Source organism: Aquarana catesbeiana, linkage group LG03 (genome assembly GCF_042186555.1).
Source record: "Aquarana catesbeiana isolate 2022-GZ linkage group LG03, ASM4218655v1, whole genome shotgun sequence".
Classification (NCBI taxonomy): domain Eukaryota; kingdom Metazoa; phylum Chordata; class Amphibia; order Anura; family Ranidae; genus Aquarana; species Aquarana catesbeiana.
The window spans coordinates 343,382,358-343,405,240 of NC_133326.1; the positions used below are offsets into that span (position 1 = coordinate 343,382,358).

The window sequence follows — 22,883 nt, forward strand, 5'->3', positions numbered from 1 at the left end:
TGGGGGTTCACCTGTTATTGGGGAGATATTGGGAAGATTTTCACTTGCTTCCAGAGAGCCGCGTTTGAGGGGAAATATCCCCAAAAGGGACACAGACAGCAACAACAACCCAATGAGGTTCTAACCAGACTTTATCCAAAAAAAGGTTTGATTTGGGGTTACACTTTGAAATGGATTGTTTTGACACTTTCAACTACAGTAAATGTGTTTAAATGATTTTTATTAAATTGTGGGATAAAGACAAGGGAACACGAAACTACTAAATAACAGATAAACCTTTGTAGCTCAGAACTGTATTTTTTTGTAATACCAAAGGCTTGTCTGCATCTGCCACCTAGGTCCAAATATTATTACAGTGGATGCATACATAGCTCATCACATTTTACTAGCTTATCCTCCTGCCACCCAAGGTAAACACTCCACCCACAGGTTCTGTACATGCTCTCCATTGGGTAAAAACTCCACCCACAGATTCTGTATATGCTTTCCATTGGGTAAACACTCCACCAACAGGTTCTGTATATGCTCTCCATTGAGTACCTTTGCTAGCACATGGAGATACATGGGGAAACAAGAAAATTACCTTGGGGCAAGGCAAGGGCTCGTTAAATATTTGCACTGGCCCTATACTTCTCTCTGAAAGCCATCTGTATAATACCGATTTCTATCCTACAACACTAAGATGTTGATGAAATATTGCTTACTTTTTGGTGAGTACATCCAATACTCTGGCTCAGACTGGTAATAAGGATCAGGACTGTATGGAGGGAGGTACTTGGAGGACTGTACAAGGTCTTCACTTGTTTTACTTTTCGTTGCTTCATCTGGAAAAAGATACAGACAAACTGAACTGTCTGAATAGCTTTCGTTGCTCCAGCATGATACAAGCTCGGCAAAGTTATAATGAGATACCTCATTCATTCTCGAGAATTGACCTCTGTTTCTCCCTAAACCAATAACGCTGTCCAAAAATGCAATAACACTTTCCCAATTCTGCTTCTAAAACAAATTATCTTTTACAACCTGTCAAATCTAATAATGCTTTGCCTCTTACATAATCTTTCTAACTATGATCACAAGTCATTATAAAGAAAAATACCCCTTTAGGCATAATAGTAGTACTATACCGTCACATTTAGAATATTGCCTCTGCAGCAAATTCCATTCTAATTATAAAATAGATCACTGTACTGCTCATGGTGAAAGAAACAGATGACGGATTATAATTACATAAATAAACCACTGACATACCTCTTATGTTATATGCTCACTGGGATTTAATTATATTAACGTTATAGGTTTAATGGGATTTAATTATAATGCCTTGGAATGAATGCTTTAGTTTATATTATTGTTAAAACTGTTATAATGTATGTAAAGCCTCATTTAAAGTGCCAGTCCACCCAAAATTGATGTCTTAGTTATAGGAGGAGTCTGATGGGCTGAGCTAATGCCTTACTTCTCTACGTATATGTCATAGATGCTCCATCATTAAGATATCTCGACCATAATTCCCCACTTCTGTCCTGTTTTTGTCCACCTGGGAGTTTGCAGGTCAGAAAAGTCAGAGACAACTCAGAAGTCCATATCTGAATCTCGTTCTAGGTTATAGACTTTAAGAGCCCATCTATAGGGAGAGGTATGCCTTACCACGGTTTAAACAGAAAAATGTATAAAGAACAGCAATGTGCTTTACAAATGTACTTAGCCCTCTACTTACTTTGGGACTCCCAAACATGTGAAATGCTTATAAAATGGATGTAACAGTAGAAAAAAAAGAGCCAGGAGGAGAACTCAGTCACATGACCTGTCAAAATCATGGAAATAGTCTGTCCTCCAATCACAGTGTATGCAAAGGCAACTCCATGGGACAATACAGGCTCTACTGAATAATAAAAATGCAGTTGGCAGTGTGGAATATTACTGCAGTGTCCAGTGGAGAGCAGACAGTGATATCAGTCCCCATGTATTGAAGCAATGAAAATGAGCTTTTACAGAAAGCCATAAATGGCGTCCTTGAGCACTCCAAAAAAGGTTTTCTATAACCAGTTCCCGACCAGCCGCCACAGTTATACTGCGGACGTTGGCCCCCCTGTGCGAATCGCCGTACATGTACAGTGGTCCCTGCACTAGATTTTGCACGCGCGCCCGACCACGTCCCGCGGGAGCTCGTCCGCGGGCACGGCGGACTCGATGGCCACCCGTGATCGCAGGAAAGAGAGGCAGAACAGGGATCTGCCTGTGTAAACAAGGCGAATCCCTATTCTGACAGGGGAGGAGAGTGAGAGATCAGCTTCTCCTAGTGATCACGAACAGCGATCTCTCTCTTCTCCCAGTCAGTCCATCCCCCATACAGTTAGAAACACCTCCCTAGGAAACACTTAACCCCCGATCGCCCCCTAGTGTTAACCCTTCCCTGCTAGTGCCATTTATACAATAATCAGAGATTTTTTATAGCACTGATCACTGTATTGGTGTCATTGGTCACCAAAAAGTGTCACTTAGGGTCAAATTTGTCCGCCGCAATGTCGCGGTCCCGCTAAAAAGAGCAGGTCACCGCCATTACTAGTAAAAACAATAAAAAAAAAAGTCCCCAAATCTTTCCACTATTTTGTAAACGCTACAACTTTTGCGCAAACCAATCAATATACGCTTATTGCGATTTTTTTTACCAATAATATGTAGCAGAATATATATATTGGCCTAAACTGATGAATACATTTTTTTTTATTTTTTTTTGGATATGCATTATAGCAGAAAATAAAAAATATTGTTTTTTTTTTTAAAATTGTCGCTCTTTCTTGGTTTATAGTGCAAAAAAATAAAAACCGCAGAGGTGATCCAATGACATCAAGAGAAAGCTCTATTTGTGGGAAAAAAAAGAACGTCAATTTTGTTTGAGTACAGCATCGCACTCCCGCGCAATTGTCAGTTAAAGCGACGCAGTGCCGTATCGAAAAAAATGGCCTGGTCATTAAGGGGGTAAATCCTTCTAGGGCTGAAGTGGTTAAAACAGACCTTGCAATATAAATACAGTGAAAAAAATCTGTAAATGTTAGCGATAAATGGAAAAATGTGTTTTATTTCGTTCGTTAATCCCTTCACGTCCACCGTGTAGCTACAGGCACCATTCAGATATAATTTTTTCCAGCCGGCGATTCAGTGCACGATAAGAACGATCATAGCGGCAGTTCCGGTGCCAGACGGTCACCAGTCATCTTTATGACCGTCAGAGGCCCGGGCACGACGTTATGACGTCACGTAAATAAAGCCGCGATCGGGGCTGTCAGCATGAGATCGGTGAATTTTTTTTCTCGATCTCATGCTTTCCAGCCTGGAGGAGATGTGGTGTCTTATTGACCCCGCATTTCTCCATAAAGAGGACCTGTCACAATAGATTCCTATTACAAGGGATGTTTACATTCCTTGTAATAGGAATAAAAGTGATCAAAAAAATAAAAATGTAAAAAAAGAGTAAAAATATAAAAAAATTAAGTAAAAAAAAAAATTTTAAACGCCCCTGTCCCCGGTAGCTTGCGCTCAGAAGCGAATGCACACGCAAGTCCCGCCCACATATGTAAGCGCCGTTCAAACCACACATGTGAGGTATTGCCGCGTGTGTTAGAGCGTGTGCAACAATTCTAGCCCTAGACCTCCTCTGTAACTCTAAACTGGTAACCTGTAAAAATTTTCTAAGCGTCGCCTATGGAGATTTTTAAGTACTGAAGTTTGGTGCCATTCCATGAGTGTGCACAATTTTAAAGCGTGACATGTTAGGTATCTATTTACTTGGCGTAACATCATCTTTCACATTATACAAAAAAATTGGGCTACCTTTACTGTTTTGTTATTTATCATGAAACTGTTTTTTTTTCAAAAAAAAGGTGTTTGAAATATTATTGCGCAAATACCGTGCGAGATAAAAAGTTGCAATGACTGCCATTTTATTCCCTAGGGCGTTTGCTAAAAAAACATATATATATAATGTTTGGGGGTTCTGAGTAATTTTCTAGCAAAAAAATGATGACTTTTAAGTGTAGGAGAGGAGTGCCAGAATAGGTCCGGTATGGAAGTGGTTAAATAATATTCCATTTTAACTTTTATTTACTATGGTTGATATTTACTGTAGTTTTTCATGTTACTTTCTGGCTCACAGTACATTCCCTGTAATAAACGTATTGTGGAGTTTACATAGTTGAATAGCCTCAGACTACATAAGGCTATTTTCCCATGTCTCTTCATCCTTCAAAGTCATAAGACTCTTTAGACACACACAAACAGGTTGATTTACTAAATCTGAAGAGTGCAAAATCTGGTGCAGCTCTGCAAAGAAACCAATCAGCTTCCAGGTCTTATTGTCAAAGCTTAATTGAACAAGCTGAAGTTAGGAGCTGATCGGCTCCAGTTTTAGTAAATCAAAGCCACAGATCTTTATAGAGTTCTTAGCTGGGAAACTATATTGCTTAGTTCATATATTATGGGACCAGCATATTAGAAAGTTTGCAGGTCTATTTTCTCATTGATGCTTAGTTGCTTGTGTGTTCTGCCCTCTTTTGGCTCAGCACTGGCCTGGCTTATAAAGCCCAATTGAACTTTCAATCAATTAAATAAATTTCAGATGCATTAAAAAGGTGTGCAAAGAATAACAGTTTGTTTTCTTTAAAAATCAGCCAGATGTTGAGTAGAAAGGCCAGCAGCTGTAGAGTGGGACGTTTGTTCTCTGTGAGGAAGCAGTGGTCCCTTTGCAGAGGTCTGACACATCCCCTTTCTGACTCAGCTCAGAGTCAGAGCTCTCCAATCAACGAGGAGCATGAGCTTTGCTGATTCAGAGCTATGGGTCTGAGTCAGCAGGGGGGGGTGTTGGACCTCTGCAATGAGATCACTGCTTCCTCACAGAGATAAAGGGTCCCACTCTACAGGGGACTTGATTTCTACTCAAGTTTTGGCTGTTTTAGGGCGAAAGGAACTGAGACTGTGAACACCTTTTGTTCTGATGTACCTGGAATGTTACTAAACCCACAAAATTAAAATCTGTGTGTATATGCAGTAAAGCATGTTTGTTATACCCACTGTGGAACCTAAGGGGTCAATCCTTTGCATTGTGTAAAACAGCCGTTTGATCCTGTCTTCTCTGATCTTCCCCTTCTTCCACTGACTCTTAATCATTTTCTGATAACACAGAGTCTATGGAGTCAGGCTGCACATGCTCAGTTTGGTGTGTATTGCTAGAAAGGTTTTTTTTTTCCTTGGCAGGGTGCGAGTGATCAGCACAGAGCCAATCAACCCTGTCCGGACAGAGGGTCAGGGGTCTTACAGTCTCATAGGTCAGTCAGAAAACTCATCCTACAAGCTTTAACCAGTGCATGACTGGACAATGAATGAAGTCACAGGACTGCTCTAATTGCTGCTGAGAAAAGGTATTCATCAGTTTATATTTACTTAAAATTAAAAGCAATTCCATGTTCTGTGTACTGTGGGAGACCAGATATAGTGAATGCAGGGTCCTGGGTCTAGTAACACTTTAAATGGAGGGTTCAGCTGGGCTTTGGAGAACACTTTCTTAGCCTAAATAATTCTGTATGAGGCTTAACCTAATACGAATCAGCATAACTATATGTACACATACAAAAATGTAGCACACATAAAATGATATACATTTGGTAATTTAATAAGACAAAGAGAAAAGAGCAGCAACCCATGGTGGCCAATTCCAACATTTTCCACTTTTCATTGCTTTACTGAATAAACTTGATGAATATGTACATAGACACATGTGACATGTGTTAACTAGAAACATGTCAATGGAGATATGAATTACACAGAGCAAGAAAATGCTGAGTAAGTGGTTTCAGTTTGCAAGGGTCAGCACATCTGTAAGTAAGCAGCTGGACATGAGCCATACTTAAAAAAAAATGGAATAAAGCTCTTACTTACACCAAGACACAGAGCCGGTTGGGATTGAGACAAAGGAAAAAAGGAAGAGAAGACACAAAGTAATGCAGATTTTAGTTATCAGTAATCACCATTTTATTTATTTATCTTTGTAACACTACTGCTGTTATATACTATATCACTATGAACAAACTAAAAAAATACACTACTTACTATTTATATCATTTCTACATGCTGGATGTACCAAACCACAGCACACTGCAAGGCAATTGACATTTCACAAGCTTAGACAGACATTTTTTCTTCTTTTACAGGTTATAACACAATGAGAATGAGGATTAACCCAGACCACATGCTCATTTGCCACAGAAGCATGCTGCCTCCATAAGGTGGAAAGGCTAAAAAGGGAGGCTAAGAGCTAACACTGCTTAAACATAAACTGCACTAAGCAATATTGTATCTAAACTGGCTACACAACATAACCCCAGTGCAATTTCAGAAAAAGAAGCAGGTCTACTGTATACTACTTTACACTCATCCACATGTAGCAGAATTAAAAATGTTAAGACCTGTGTTTGGCCACATCCTATCTTCGACAGATTATAGATACATGGTTTTTAGGAAATCAACTTAATTCCCATGGGAGATTTTAGGTAACATGTATTTCAAATTAAAAAAAAAATGATCTCTTTATTATATCCAATAAAACTCATACAAAAATACAAACTAATGGCAGATATATACAAAGTGCTTATGCATTCCACATAAATACCGAGATATCCCAAACCAGGGACAATTATTCTATCATTCTCATAAGTGTCTTCATCCATTAGATCCCAGATAATGGGATGCACCTAACATGTTTTGATTGCTTTTCCTCAGGGGTTGATGGGTGGATCATATAAATTGCACTACAAACCATACAAAGAACATCAGCCAATTGTATTAAAAACAAAAGTGCAAATTGACTCCTAGTTTTACAATGCCAGAACCTGCCCAATAGATGAGACATTTGCACCTTTAAATCACAGGAGCAAGATAAGCCCCAGCTTGTGCAAGTCTACATCAGTTCAGCCTGAAGAGACCCCTCATTTCACACTGCTAGCCGGTCACAAGAACCCACCCAACAGAAGAGGCATATGCACAGCGCTGACCTCTACACTACTGTTTTCTAGCACAAACTGGAGTTATCCTACTTGTGTAGCCTCGGAGTGTATATGTCTCTTCTATTGGGAAGGTTCTTGTGACCGACTGGTGTTGTGAAACAAGGGCTCTCTTCACCCTTCTGTTTTTAATACAATCTGTTGATGTTCTTTGTATGGTTTGTAGAGCAATTTATACAATCCACCCATCAACCCCTGAGGAAGAGCAATTGAAACATGTTGGGTGCATCCCAGTTTTGGGGATCTAATAAATGAAGACACATATAATAATAATATAATGATTGTCCCCAGTTTGGAATATTTGGGTACCCATGTGGAGTTCATAAGCACTTTGTATATATCAGCTGTTACTCTGTACTTTTTAAAACTTTTATTGGATATAATAAAGATATATGATTTTATGAGAATAATTGTAATACATGTTGCCTAAAAAGTCCCATGAGAATTAGGATGATTTTTTGTAAGATTATGGATGTTGGCGATCTACTAGATCAGGAGATATCAGATCTGCATAATATCAAAAACCAGCTTCAAAAACAAAGACAAAAAAAGGCTTTCAAGACTAATTTTTCACATGTTTCATAATGAGCAGGTAATGTAGACTTGTGATAACTGCTAGCAAAGTCCTGCTGAGCTCATGAACATTCTATAAGCACAGTGCAGTTTATCTCCCCAGGGTACTGGGGACCCCCCCAAAAATCCAATGCAATTACAAAGTTTTTGAAATGCAGTAATTCTATGGGTTAGGCATGCAGCTATGCCTTCCACGTAACAGTGTTCTATTAGCTGCTTAGACACTAAGCACTGCATTGTAGGGGAAAGGAAGTAAGCATGCACACCATGATGAAAGCATCAACATCACTTTAGTTTGTTAGCAGTCAATATAGATTTACTATTTCTCATGTCTTTTTTAATTGAAATGTAATTACCTTTTTTAACAGAAAGTCCAGAAAAACAGGAAATTCCCTATCTGTTTAAGAACCCTTGATAACACAGAGAGTGTCTGTCATCACACAGCTGCAGGTTTTTGGGTTTTTTTGCTGATGAAATTGCAGCAAAAAATACAAGTCTTTTAGACAGCTGGCTAAATGAAAACAATTGACTCTGTGTGGCTTATATCTTAACAGTTGTTTTAAGTGGGATTTAATGCCTGGAAGATGGTGTTGCTTCTGTATCATTTGGCAGCTGTGATTGGCTCTCACAGCGGTCACATGATTGGGAGTCCATTCCCCTGGACCTTGATCAGAAGCCATGGCCAAGAGCTGTTGGTAACAACTTGGTCAGTGTGCTGGGAGTGACCAGTCACTGTGCTCCTAGTACAAAACCCCATGCCACCATGGACACAGATGTGGAGGGGCATAAAAGCCCACCTTACTTGCTGCCAATGAAGCAAAATCAACTACAGAGCACCTTCTAGTGGTTATTCTACAAATTACATTAATTTGACTGCAAATTAGTCCACAAAGCAACAGTAGCACAGGGGTTCACCGTTGCCTACTAGGAAGTTGTATGAGGTGAGGGCCCCGACCACAAGCAGGGTTAATGTTTATTTAAATCCCCTTTTATAGAGGCATTTTAGCCTACTAAAGCTAAAGCATGCAACCCACACTAAACATGCAGATTCTACAGAGTAGAATGCAAGCATTAAACATAAATCAAGCATACAACACCAGTCACTGATCACTGTAGTTCACGCAACACAACAGGGTGCAGCATGCTACAGGACTGAACAGTACCATGCCGTTTATAGATGGGCGGTTTCCGGTAAATGTTACTCTCTGCAACGGCTGTGAGGATAAAGGAGGAGGAAAAGGGAGAACGAGAGAGGAAAAAGACAGTAGGAAAAGTGAAGGAGGGAGTGTTCAGAGAGGAGAGGAAGTACAGGAGACAACGATCACACAAGACAGAGTCATGATGTGAGAAAGGTGACAAGCAGAGGTGAGTGGCAGAAAAAAAAAAAGAAATTAGGTGAGATGAAGTTGTGAGCAATGAAGTAAATGAGTCAAAACTGTTATATAAACTAGTCATACAGCTTGGGGACCAATTAGAGAGTGATGTGTACTATGAAATACTGTGACATTGTGAGGTTACCAGTGCTGAATATCTGTGGGAAGTGCCACTGTGTGGTATGTGCGAACATACAGGTAACACGCAACAAATCTGCACCGATTTTATTTTTACAACCCTACATTCGTACATAAGAGTGTAACAAAATGTCTGATACAATATGGGCAACTGGCCATATCAGATGTGGATATAACCTAGGTTAATAATTCTCAAATATGGTCCTCATTTGCCACCAATTACTAACAGTGCATGTTTTCCAGACCTTTGAGTAGCGGCACAGGTATGATAACTTAGTTACGATATGAAGATTATTTCACCCATAGATGTGTGAGGAGATCTGAAAAACAGGAACTGTTGGTGTACTCTGAGGACTTAATCTGGGGAACAGCGGACTAGACATTAAGCTTCTTTGCTTCATGTGCTACAGGAATGTTGGCTCTTTGGGGCCTTCACCGTTGACTTTAATACAAAGACCCCCAAGGCTTTACTAGTGCAAAATGCAACAATGGGCAGTAAGTTATAGCAAAATAATCATCTTTTAAAATGCTGAAATATGACCTTTAAAGTGTACCTGTGCTCAGGATAAAAAGGTTATAGACATAGGTTAAATTATCATATGCAGAAATTACCTGTAGTTGTAATTAAACTGAACCACTGCAAGTAACCCCTACACAGGACATATAGTGAACTCCATAGAGTCTTGACCCTATGCAAAACTGAGTTGAAGTGCAGCAGCAGGAATTGTCCATATGTCAATGTCTCTGTGGTAGAGAAGCTCCTACTGACTGCCAGAAAATCTATCCCATGTAACACCTTCAGGATTAGCAAGATGGTGGTACCAGCGTGAAGTTTTGAACCCTAACGTGGTAATGCACCTGTAGTGCTAAGAGACTGCAAAGATTCAGTGAAGTATAGAGCAAAAGGGTAATACAAGTGCTGTAAGGGAGTAATGCCCCGTACACACGATCGTAAATTCCGCCAGCAAAAGTCCAATGTGAGCTTTTGGTTGGAAATTCCGACCGTGTGTATGCTCCATCAGACTTTTGCTGGTAGAATTTCCGCCAGCAAAAGCTTGAGAGCAGGTTCTCTATTTTTCTGTCAGAAAATGTTCCTATCGGAAATTCAGTTCGTCTGTATGTAATTCCGACGCGCAAACAAAACACGCATGCTCAGAATCATCGCTTCGTGTGGAACTTCCCTTTTCTAGTGCCATCTAACGTGTTGTACATCACCACGTTCTTGATGGTCGAAAGTTCAGACAGCTTTTGTGTGACCGTGTGTATGCAAGCCAAGCTTGAGCGGAATTCCATCAGAAAAACTATCCAAGGTTTTTCCGACGAAAATTCTGATCGTGTGTACAAGGCATTAGAGTCTGCTTTACAGGTGCTGAAAGTGCATTACCAAAGATGAAGTTATCAGAACTAATTTCTGCTCAGCTCCAACAAATTGGCTTCTGACTGGTTCCTAGGTGTTACTGTCTTTTATAGTCATTGTTGCACTTTGTACTGCCTTACTAAATACACACTTGTTGTGTGCTATTACATTTAAAAGGAAGGACTTTGACCACCCATGTATGAAATCTGCTGCTACTTAGGACTAGGACCTAGAGACAGGGTCCAACCATATAAATGCATGGAGAGGAAACTCCCTTAACAGTTAAAAGAAAGGTCATATTTCATTGTTACTTTCCAAAGGGCCTTCTTGCTTTCCTACCTGGAATATGGAAGTGCCGTGGAGCTTGATAAAGGGTCGGTGTGGAGCAACGAACATCTACCTGGCTATAATAAGGGGAGTTACGGCCACTCTCTGTGCCTGGAAGAATGTTTATGGACATGCATTGAAGAAAAAAATGAAATAGAGAATTCAAAAAAGTGCAAAAGAATAGTAGAAAAAAAATAAAGCAAAGAGGAAAGAATATACAGCAAGAAGTAAGAGAAAAAAAAAGAAGAAAAGCAGAGACAGTGAGGAGCCAAGATTTAGAGGAACATCACAGTCAAGATGGGACAGCTCTGTTGGTGCCATCTTGAGGTTATGAAGGTGGAAGTCGGTATTTACCATATTCAATGGCAAAAAAATATATAATAGTAAAAGAATAATTAAACAGTTTATCATTTGCACTTTTAAATCCGGCATTAGATTTAAATGCATTCTGCCGAAGTCAAATGTGTTAATAGAAAGAAAGAATTGTGACTGTTATTATACCTCCACAATATCTTCCTTTAACTATAGACAGGTCAACATTTTGTTCAGCATAAGGAAGATTTAGCTGTCTTTTGATAAACCTTGTATGGAAAATAAACCAATGGGTATCGTTGAATTTGTTTATGAAAAAAATGCTAAATGTTTTTTTCCCTTTTGTCCAAAAAAAATAAGAAAAATAATAATGAACATTCAGCTAACTCAAGTAACTGACCCAACAAATGACAGCTCGTAGATTATGTAAGCAAATCTTATTAAAATAACTATTATATCATCCTGCTTGGGTTTAGGATTCATTCTTCTTTAACTTGAACTCTCAGTATCACATAATGAAATTGTTTTCTGGTGTAAGGTTCAAGCTGGTCATACTCGGATATGAGTAGCCATGTAATAAGATAGATATATCATCTTAGGCACCTAGTATCAGATTGTTTCTAAAAGTTACCTGACTTGGTATGTTTAAAAAAAAGAATCCAAGAAAAAGAAACAATATTTCAGGTTGAAAATATTTATTCATCAATGACAGAGATGGGTTGTTGACTGATGTGTACAATCAGATCTGATATCCTGCATCTTGCCTAAACCTTTCAGACATAAACCTTTAATACTTTTGGCACTTATTGAACAATCATTTTCCATTGGGTATCTTTAGTTCTAACGCCATAGCAGGAAAAGCGAAGGCACTTTAAATGTTGACCTATGGACTAAGAATGGTGATGTAAGTGCCCAAATATGTTAAATGTGGCTTCTTTTAGACAAGATTCACATATACGCAACACTGCTCTGTGCATTACAGCAACATGCAATGTGTACTTCAGTACCATTAATTCCGAATAGCACTCCAATGCACTTTGCTGATGAACATGTGTTAAAGTGTAGAGGCAATTACAGTACATACTTTGAGTTCTGACAAAAATGCTACATAAACTTTTTTGATGTGTTTTGGTGTGTCCATGGCAGCCCATTCAAACACATATTAACCTGTATAAGCTAAATGCACTGCAAAGATGTAAATGGACCTTGAATCTTTCTGATCAATATCCAGTTACCTATCAGCTTGATGTTCTAAGGAGAGCCGCTATGAATATCTTAATCAATTCCTCATCTCTAAAGAGTACTAGCAGGAGGTAACAACATACCCGACATGTAGTAATGCTGTGGGGAGCGAGGCATGGTGAGGGAAACATCTCGATGGCTATAAAGAGGAGAATCAATATATCCTGGGCTGGATGACCTCCTCTGTCGCAGATCCATTCCTTCATAGATATCCTTTGGAGAGCAGGAAGTGAGACTGAATTAGAACCTGGCTGGCATTAAGAGGGATAATTTCTGAAATTAACAGTGACACATTAAGAAGACGAAGTAAAGAAAAACCACCCAAAAAGTTAAAATTGTTTAGGATCCAGTAATATTTGCCTCTGTGACCTGTCTTTTCTGCCATGTAAGGCTCCATTCAGAGCAGTTTCAGTGTTTTGATAAGTATTCCTAGGAGGGCACCATTTACTATAGTCTAAGTATTATGCATCCATATTGCTGCACACAGGATATTGGACGTGTATGGCAGAATGCACTTCGGTATTCTGTTCCATTGCCTGCTTAGACAGAAGCTGAAATATGAATGGAACTCCAGTCAAAACATTTGTTTTTGCTTTTTGGTTACAGTTAAGAATTATAAGACCTCTGTCTGATTATTGAGGAAAATGGATAGTGCAGGATCGGTTTTGCTATCTTAAAGTATTGATGTTGATGTAAATAATCTGGTTCTTATGCAGGCTGCTTCTACACCCCAGAGGATCTTAGTGATCTCCTTTGGCTTGTAGTGTAATGTAACAAAAAAATTGAAATTTTGTGACTGATCTCAAAAGGAAGCCTAGATCTCCTGTCGGCTTTGTATTGCTGAATGTGTCACTGAAGGTTTTCCCTCACTGCCTGTCTGGGTGACAATTTCATCAATAGAACAGAAAGTGAAAGAAAATCTCTGCAACAAGGCCACAGACTGCAATAATATAACCAAAATCGAAGCGCCACACCACTGCTATGAGGTCAAGATTCATATTTATTCTAATAAAAATCAGAAGGACAATCCAAAGAGGCTTTGGATTGTCACCCTGACTTTTTTTGGAATAAACCTCTTAAGGCTTCATATACACCCCTGCCTACATTTACCGATGCTGCGGGAAAACACAAAACCGCACTGCAATTTTGCCACAGTTGTGCCGCGTTTTCCCCTGGCTGGCAGTCAAAATGTTCCTATCTTGAATGTGATTCTTCTGTGTTCAGGAGAGGGAGGTTGAGGGAGGCTGAAGCTCACCTAACCGCAGCAGCTCCTAAACTCTGCTACAAGCCTATGTGTACATGGACACAGGCTTTTATGGAGTTGAGTTTAGGAGCTTTGGCAAAAAAACACCAAAAGCTCTTAAACTCAAGTTTAAGAGCTGCTATTGTACATGAAGCCTTATGCCCCGTACACACAGTCGGACTTTGTTCGGACATTCCGACAACAAAATCCTAGGATTTTTTCTCACGGATGTTGGCTCAAACTTGTCTTGCATACACACGGTCACACAAAGTTGTCGGAAGATCCGATCGTTCTAAACGCGGTGACGTAAAACATGTACGTTGGGACTATAAACGGGGCAGTGGCCAATAGCTTTCATCTCTTTATTTATTCTGAGCATGCGTGGCACTTTGTCCGTCGGATTTGTGTACACACGATCGGAATTTCCGACAACGGATTTTGTTGTCGGAAAATTTTATATCCTGCTCTCAAACTTTGTGTGTCGGAAAATCCGATGGAAAATGTGTGATGGAGCCTACACGCGGTCGGAATTTCCGACAACAAGGTCCTATCACACATTTTCCGTCGGAAAATCCGACCGTGTGTACGGGGCATAACAGTGGTGTCGTGCTTCAATGTTGGTTATATTATTGCAGTCTGAGGCCTTGTTGCAGAGATATTCTTTCACTTCCTGTTCCATTGATGAAATTGTCACCCAGAAAGGCAACGAGGGAAAACCTCCAGGGACACAATCAGCACTACAAAGCGCTACAAAGTGGACAGGAGATCTAGGCTTCCTTTTGAGATCATTCACACATATTGTGGTGGAAAACGTAGAATCGCACTAGGCATATAAAAAATATATAAAGTGAAAGTGCTCTCATACACCAATCTGATAACAAAAGAGGTCATCCAAATTGTATGACCATATAGTGAACAACAAAAACATGTAAAAAATTAACAAACACCTAAAAAGTTTGTGTATTGTAGGTGTGTGAAATTATCCAAAAAATATTGTCCAAAGGGCCCATACAGCAGTTACACCCGTGAACTAAAATAATGATTAGTGTCCATCCTTAAATGGTGCAATCTTCACAGTTGAATGAGGGACTAGTGCAGAAATCCACCACCAGAATGTAAGGGGTTACTGCTTAACGGAAGCCCGTGATCCCCCGTTACAGAGGATCAAGGGAAGCCTGTATATGGAAAAGCCCTCCAGAGCATATCAGGTGCATCGACTATCCTTGATATATTGGGGGTGATAGTACGATCTCCAGAAACGCCCAACGACCCTCATAACACTTCAAATTTCCTCATTTCATTTCAAACTCATGAGTGGATGTGCATGGCATGGAAAGATATAAGTGCTCCATAGTGTAAAACCTTTAAGTTTATTGAATAATAAAAACAGTAATGCACTTACATAAGCAAGCAGATAAAACGCCTTAATGTCTGGTGCGCAGGCCGGTAGCACACAGACCAACCGTCCTTCTGGAACCGTCAACAGCAACACGAGGTGATATCTGCGCGTCGCTCCGTCCTACGCGTTTCGTAATAGGTTACGTCATCCAGGGGCACGGGCGGCGCGCTGCGTCACCTCCCTTTGTACCATGGCAACCCCACCAAGCCTCGTTCTGGGTCCTAGTTCGTCTATGCACATGCGCAATAGCATTATGGAAGCTGGTAACGTCCGTAAGCCACATATAACGAATCAGGTTCGGGGTCCATGGTTAATCACATGGATTGTAATTGAATATTTAAGTGGCATGAAAATAGAATTAACCACTTGAGGTCCGGGCCATAGCCGAATGACGGCTACAGCGCGGACCTCAATTTCCGGGAGGTCGCCATGGAACGTCCTCCCCTGTGCACGCTCACCGCGCACCCTGCAGGGCGCGCGGTGCGTGCGCTGTGAATCACCGAGTCACGGAGACTCGGATGATCACAGATCCGAGTAAGGGGCCAATCCCGGCCCCTTACCATGTGATCAGCTGTTAGCCAATGACAGCTGATCACATGATGTAAACAAAAGCTCGGTAATCGGTTTCTTTTTCTCCTCACGCTAACAGCGTGAGGAGAAAAAAAAGCAGATCACCGGCTTATGTTAAAGGGACATCGGTTCCGAAGAGGAAGGAGGCACATATGCCTCATCTGAGCCTGCCAGTGCCATCTGTCATTGCCACCTGCCAGTGCCCACAGTGCCCAGCAGTGCCATCTATGAATGTCCACAAGTGCCACCTATGAATGCCCACAAGTGCCACCTATCAATGCCCACCAGTGGTGCCAATCAGTGCCACCTAGTAGTGCTGCCATCAGTGTAAGCAATCTGTGCCCATTATTGCCACCCATCAGTGCCCATCACTGCCACCCATCAGTGCCCATCACTGCCACCTATCGGTGCCCATCAGTGCTGCCTCATCAGCGTACATCAATGAAGGAGAAAAATTACCTGTTTGCAAAATTTTATAACAAAATATAAAAAATATATTACATTTTTTTTAAAAAATGTGGTCTTTTTCAATTTTTTTAACAAAAAATAAAAACCACAGAGGTGATAAAATACCACCAAAAGAAAGCTCTATTTGTGGGGAAAAAAATTATAAAAATTTCATCTGTGTACAGTGTTGTATGACCACGCAATTGTCATTCAAAGTGCGACAGCGCTAAAAGCTGAAAATTGGGTTCATGTGCCCAGTAAGCAAGTGGTTAATAAACTCCTAAACACTCACTCACTCACTGAACCAAAAGGCAAGGACACAGGGAGAAATTTAAGTATGAAAATAAAAATTAAAAAGGGAATACAAAATGCCTAGTAATACCCGATTTAGGCGGAAGCGGGTTAGATGTTCATACCGGTGTCATCACAGCAACTACGTTGTGCGACACCTGGTGGTCAAAACTAAGTATCGCACTAAAATATGAATAAAAAGAGATTGAAACCAATGACAAATAGCAAGAATCTAGGTCGTTCCAAGACTCAATCCCACAAACTAATCGGGTCTAAAAAGCTTGAGTCCAAAGTCTATTCAAAAGAGGGACCCAAACTCTAATGATATAGGTTCCAAAAACATTTGTAGCCATCGGATATAAATCAAAGAGCCGGAAATGCAGTCCAAATATACACAGGGGTCACTCCACTGTATCATAAGTGACATCCAGTGGTCACTGAGGGGTTTACAGGCTCTCGATAGACCAATGGTCCAAATGCCATATTAAAAACAGTAGTGTATAAAACATAAATGTGATAAAGGGAAAAGTTGAACTTCTGGTGTAACATATATAAATTTGTGTGTATAGTAAAGGGACATCTACACGTATGAAGACCCAGAACTCAGAGGCCTGATTGAAACTTACCCATACCTTAGAACCCCAAAATAAGGACTAAGCAGCATCAGTACGATGGGTTTTTAGGGCACCAGACATTAAAGAGGAGTTCCACCCAGGGGGGCCGTCAAAAAAAAAAAAAAAAATTAAAAGTCAGCAGCTACAAATACTGCAGCTGCTGACTTTTAATTGGGCACTCACCTGTCCCTGGGTCCAGCGATGCGGGGGATAGAAGCCCCGCTCGTCCCCCCCTCCGCTCGTCGGCGCCGGCATTTCCACTGTGGGCGCCGGGCTGTGGCTTCACAGTCTGGCACCCACTGCGCATACGCGAGCGGCGCCGCACGCCGTGATTGGCCGCTCAATCACCTGGGACCTGTAATGGGTCCCAGATGATTGACAGGAGGGAGGGTGCAGAGCAGAGCCCTTCCTGTGCCTGGGGGGGAAGTGATGTCACCAGCCCAGGCAAAGGAACAGGCAGACTACGAGGGACCACCTAGCAACAGGCATTTAGAGGTAAGTGAAAAAAAAAAATATCCACATTTTTTTTGTTTTTTTTTTTTTAGAATTTTTCCAGGTATTTTTGTTTTTTGGGTGGAACCCCACTTTAAGGCATTTTATCTGCTTACTTATGTAAGTGCATTAATGTTTTTATTATTCAATAAACTTGAAGATTTTACACTATGGAGCACTTATATCTTTCCATGCCATGCACATCCACTCATGAGTTTGAAATGAAATGAGGAAATTTGGAGTGCTATGAGGGTCGTTGGGCGCTTCTGGAGATCGTACTATCACCCCCAACATATCGAGAATAGTCGATGCACCTGATATGCTCTGGAGGGCTTTTCCATATACAGGCTTCCCTTGATCCTCTGTAACGGGGAATCACAGGCTTCTGGTAAGCAGTAACCCCTTACATTCTGGTGGTGGATTTCTGCACTAGTCCCTCATTCAACTGTGAAGATTGCACCATTTATGGATGGACACTAATCATTATTTTAGTTCACTGGTGTAACTGCTGTATGGGCCCTTTGGACAATATTTTTTGGATAATTTCACACACCTACAATACACAAACTTTTTAGGTGTTTGTTAATTTTTTACATGTTTTTGTTGTTCACTATATGGTCATACAATTTGGATATATGACCTCTTTTGTTATCAGATTGGTGTATGAGAGCACTTTCACTTTATATATTTTTTATATGCCTAGCGTGATTCTACATTTTTCATTTTGATTGCTGTGTTTATGTTGTGCAGGATAATTGCTGCTGGTATTGCTTACATGGTTTTCACTGTAACCATTGGGATTGGGCATATGAGTTTTATTTTTATTGACCTTAGCGCACTTTGTTTTTTCTTTTTTTGTACACACATTGTGGTGACTGGTGTTTTTCTGCACTGGAAGAATGCTAGTCACTGCTAGGGTACATAGAAAACAATATAGTGTACTTCTACTGTGGCAGAACACACCCCCTTTACTATATGAAATATACTGAGGGTGTAAGCAGAGTCCTGATGTCTAAATTCTAATGCAGGCTTGATGATAAAATATCTAATTTCCCTTGTCTTCAATTTTCAGGAATAAAATCAGGAGTTTTAGTACCCCTCAAGCTCATAGAGCCAAAGGTAGCTGTACATTGCAGACAACACTGAAACACCGCAAGTAAAGTCATGAAGACCCTAGGCTACAGCTAATAAATCATTATACTGATGTAATAATGGGGTGTGTTTATAAAAAAAATTGCATAGCTATTTATCTAGCAAATGACTAGTATATTCTTTCTGAGCAAATGGGGCAAAATCTAGATGGATGGCTAAAAAAATTTGAGATGTCCAATATGAAGACAAAAATGGTCCAACAGTTCTAGATGTAAATTAGAGGAAGGCCCTCCATATATGTATGGATCCTAGTATTAGGCAATCTTTAGAAGTTATGTGACTTCATGAAAGGAGCAAATCAATAGGTGCATAGCATCTGGAGTGAAGACAGACACACCACCACCAACAATGAAGAGGCTTACTGGATCTCATAGACCCAAAGGGGCATACGCCGAGTTGGGTCAAAACAGGCTTAGGTGGTAAGTGACTGTAGATGCGTTTCGTCCTCTTAGACGTCGTCACCCCCAGACGACGTCTAAGAGAACGAAACGCGTCGGGTAGGACCCCACTGCCGCCATATTCTCACAGCGCTGGTTTTAAAAGATTTAAATGTGAGTGTATTTCTTATTTTTTTAAATAAATTTTATATTTGTTTTATGGATTTACACTATGTGGCCTTTACTTTTTCCTCCCCATTTATCATCACCGCCACTTGGTTTCTAACATCACTCTGAGGGACTCACCAGCCCATGGTTCATCCCAAGATCACCATTCCTCTGGATCATCTACAGCCACTTACCACCTAAGCCTGTTTTGACCCAACTCGGCGTATGTCAGTCACATAACTTCTAAAGATTGCCTAATACTAGGTTCCATACATATATGGAGGACCTTCCTCTAATTTGCATCTAGAACTGTTGGACCATTTTTGTCTTCATATTGAACATCTCAAACTTTTTTAGCGCTACACTTATCTTGTTTCCTTTCTATTTGGCATACATCCTGTTGGCCGTGTTAGCTGCTTGTTTGTGTTTCTAGGGCAGCGCAAAATCATTTGGTATATTCTTCCTTCCATTATTGTCTAAACCGCTGGCAACAAAAGTGAGTACACCCCTAAGGCCTCTTTCACACTGGGTCGGTTTCCAGGCATTATTGCGCTAAAAATAGCACCTGCAAACCGACCTGAAACCGCCGCTGCTGTGTCTCCAGTGTGAAAGCCCGAGGGCTTTCACACTGGAGCGGTGCGCTGGCAGCAACTCCTGCAAACAGCATCTTTGGAGTGATGAAGGAGCGGTGTATACACCGCTCCTAAACCGCTCCTGCCCATTGAAATCAATGGGGCAGCGCGGCTATACCGCCGGCATAGCGCCGCTTTGCGGTCGGTTTTTACCCTTTTTCGGCCGCTAGCGGGGTTAAAACTGCTCTGCCAGTGGCCGAATACTGCCGCTAAAACGACAGAAAAGGCCGCTAATAATAGCGGTGCTTTACCGCCGACGCACCTCCCGCCACAGTGTGAAAGGGGCCTTAGTGAAAATGTCCAAATTGGGCCCAATTAGCCATTTTCCCTCCCCGGTGTCATGTGACTTGTTAGTGTTAGCAGGTGTGTTAAATTATGTGTTATTGCTCTCACTCTCACATATTGGTCACTGGAAGTTCAACATGGCACCTCATGGCAAAGAACACTGAAGATCTGAAAAAAAAAATGTTGCTCTACATAAAGATGGCCTAGGCTATAAGAATATTGCCAAGACCCTGAAACTGAGCTGCAGCACGGTGGCCAAGACCATACAGTGGTTTAACAGGACAAGTTCCACTCAGAAGAGGCCTCGCAATGGTCGGCCAAAGAAGTTGAGTGTACGTGCTCAGCGTCATATCTAGAGGTTGTCTTTGGGAAATAGACGTATGAGTGCTGCCAGCATTACTGCAGAGGTTGAAGGGATGGGGGGTCAGCCTGTCAGTGCTCAGACCATACGCCACACACTGAATCAAATTGGTCTACATGGCTGTCGTCCCAGAAGGAAGCCTCTTCTAGAGATGATGCATTAGAAAGCCCACAACAGTTTGCTGAAGACAAGCAGACTAAGGACATGATTACTGGAACCATGTCTTGTGGTCTGATGAGACAAAGATAAACTTATTTGGTTCAGATGGTGTCAAGCATGTATGGCGGCAACCAGGTAAGGAGTACAAAGACAAGTGTGTCTTGCCTACAGTCAAGCATGGTGGTGGGAGTGTCATGGTCTGGGGCTGCATGAGTGCTGTCGGGACTGGGGAGCTACAGTTCATTGGGGGAACCATGAATGCCAACATGTACTGTGAGAGCATGATCCCCTCCCTTCGGAGACTGGGCCGCAGGGCAGAATTCCAACATGATAATGACCCCAAACACACCTCCAAGACAACCACTGCCTTGCTAAAGAAGCTGAGGGTTAAGGTGATGGACTGGCCAAGCATGTCTCCAGACCTAACCCCTATTGAGCATCTGTGGGGCATCCTCAAATGGAAGGTGGAGGAGCGCAAGGTCTCTAACATCCACCAACTCTGTGATGTCATCATGGAGGAGTGAAAGAGGACTCCAGTGGAAACCTGTGACGCTCTGGTGAACTCCATGCCCAGGAGGGTTAAGGCAGTGCTGGAAAATAATGGTGTTCACACAAAATATTGACATGTTGGGCCCAATTTGGACAATTTTACTTAGGGGTGTACTCACTTTTGTTGCCAGCGGTTTAGACATTAATGGCTGTGTGTTTGAGTTATTTTGAGGGGACAGCAAATTTTCACTGTTATACAAGCTGTACACTCACTACTTTATATTGTAGCAAAGTGTAATTTTTTCAGTGTTGTCACATGAAAAGATATAATAAAATATTTACGAAAATGTGAGGGGTGTACTCACTATTGTGAGATACTGTACTTGCCCTAATGCCGTATTTCCCCAAAACACTCTATTGTTCATCAATGAAGAACATTCCACTTGCACAGAACAAAAGCACTAGCAGATTTGCTGGACAAACAGCTATGCAAGTTTGTTTTTTAAAGCAGAACTATACCACATTAATAATTATGCTGCCAAAATATGTGTGTGCTGTAAATTGCCTCCAGTATTGCTCCTGTTTCTTCTTGCTTTAACTCCTGTTAAATCCAAAGCAGTGACTTCCTTATTGGAATCTCTTCCCTTCTCCCAGTCTCAGCAGGGAGCAGCTGAATTTCTATCCATGTATGGGCTAGACATGTACAAATGTTGAGCTATGTACAAGCAGCCTGTCGGGCTATTGCCGTTGTCTTGCCGAGAAAGTTCCCCCGGCGGATAAGGACCCCCCTGTACTGCGCAGGCGCAGCGCTTGCGCAGTACGAACATCTAAGGAGCCGTCTAAAATAGCCGAACATGAAAAACTTCAATCAGCTGTACACGGCGCCTGCGCCCTGGGTCCAGGTTCAAGCCCCACCATCCAAGTGGACCTAGAGGGAGAATAAAAAGGTGCTGAGCGAAGCGAGGCCGTGCCCGAAGCGTGGCGAGCGAAGCGACAGGCCCTCTTACAGGAGCCGTATACAGCTGCTTTACAACTATTCGGCTTCGGCTATTTCCGCCGGCTCCTACTGCGCAGGTGGGTCCTTATCCGCCGAGAGGAACTTTCTCGGCAGAATACCGACAACATTGCTCATTGTATTCCTCTGGTGGGGAAGGCTCCCTGCTGTCAGGATACAATAGCTCAGAGGGAGTGATACCCCAATCCACCTCGAATGTGCGAATCTGGGAATCGGTTAATTTTTTTTTTCATTCAACCCGCTGGTTGAGCGAAAAAAAAATGAACCATGTATGGCCTGCCTTAGTCTCTAAAACTATATGTCACTTTCTGCAGTTAAAATGTGTGCATTTCCTTCCTTGACTGTACGTCTTTGATCAGCTAGAGAGAAAGGGTAACAGAAGCTTTACAGTGCTGAAGGTCATAGTGCTGACAGAAAAGAGAGAATATCAGGGAGATAAGATATGACACTGTCCTTTATTTATTTATTTTGGGTCTCCCTGGCAGCAGAGTTTGTCTCTTCACCTCTCTTGCTTTTCTTTTCTGTTTTCCTAATCTGTGTTCCCTCCACACGGTCTGTGACATTCCGGTTGTTTACTCCCCTGTCAGCAGTAAATCTTCAGGCTGTCAGCAGATTGGCCTCTAGTGACTCAATGATTATCGGCACAGTGCCGATAATACAGTATTACTGAGGCTGTGCAGAGCAGGATGAACCAGTGCATTACAGGATTTTAAACAGTATAGGCACTTATTTTTAATCTTTTACATGGTTATACCTTAAAATGTGGCCAGCCTGAAGTGATCTGTTAGGACTCAACTTTCTGACTAAAGTTC

At 41.4% G+C, this 22,883-nt stretch overlaps 1 protein-coding gene across 1 annotated transcript in view; it reads right to left on the reverse strand.

Moving 5' to 3' along the window:
* Positions 1–22,883, reverse strand: part of ABLIM3 (actin binding LIM protein family member 3) — a 427,044-nt gene that overhangs the window by 54,943 nt on the left and 349,218 nt on the right. The window contains exons 11-14 of the mRNA XM_073620583.1: positions 12,461–12,590; positions 10,836–10,934; positions 8,792–8,842; positions 705–818 (exon numbers count right to left, since the gene is read on the reverse strand). Of these exons, the coding sequence (XP_073476684.1) occupies positions 705–818; positions 8,792–8,842; positions 10,836–10,934; positions 12,461–12,590 (394 nt within the window). The remainder of the gene's footprint in view (positions 1–704; positions 819–8,791; positions 8,843–10,835; positions 10,935–12,460; positions 12,591–22,883) is intronic.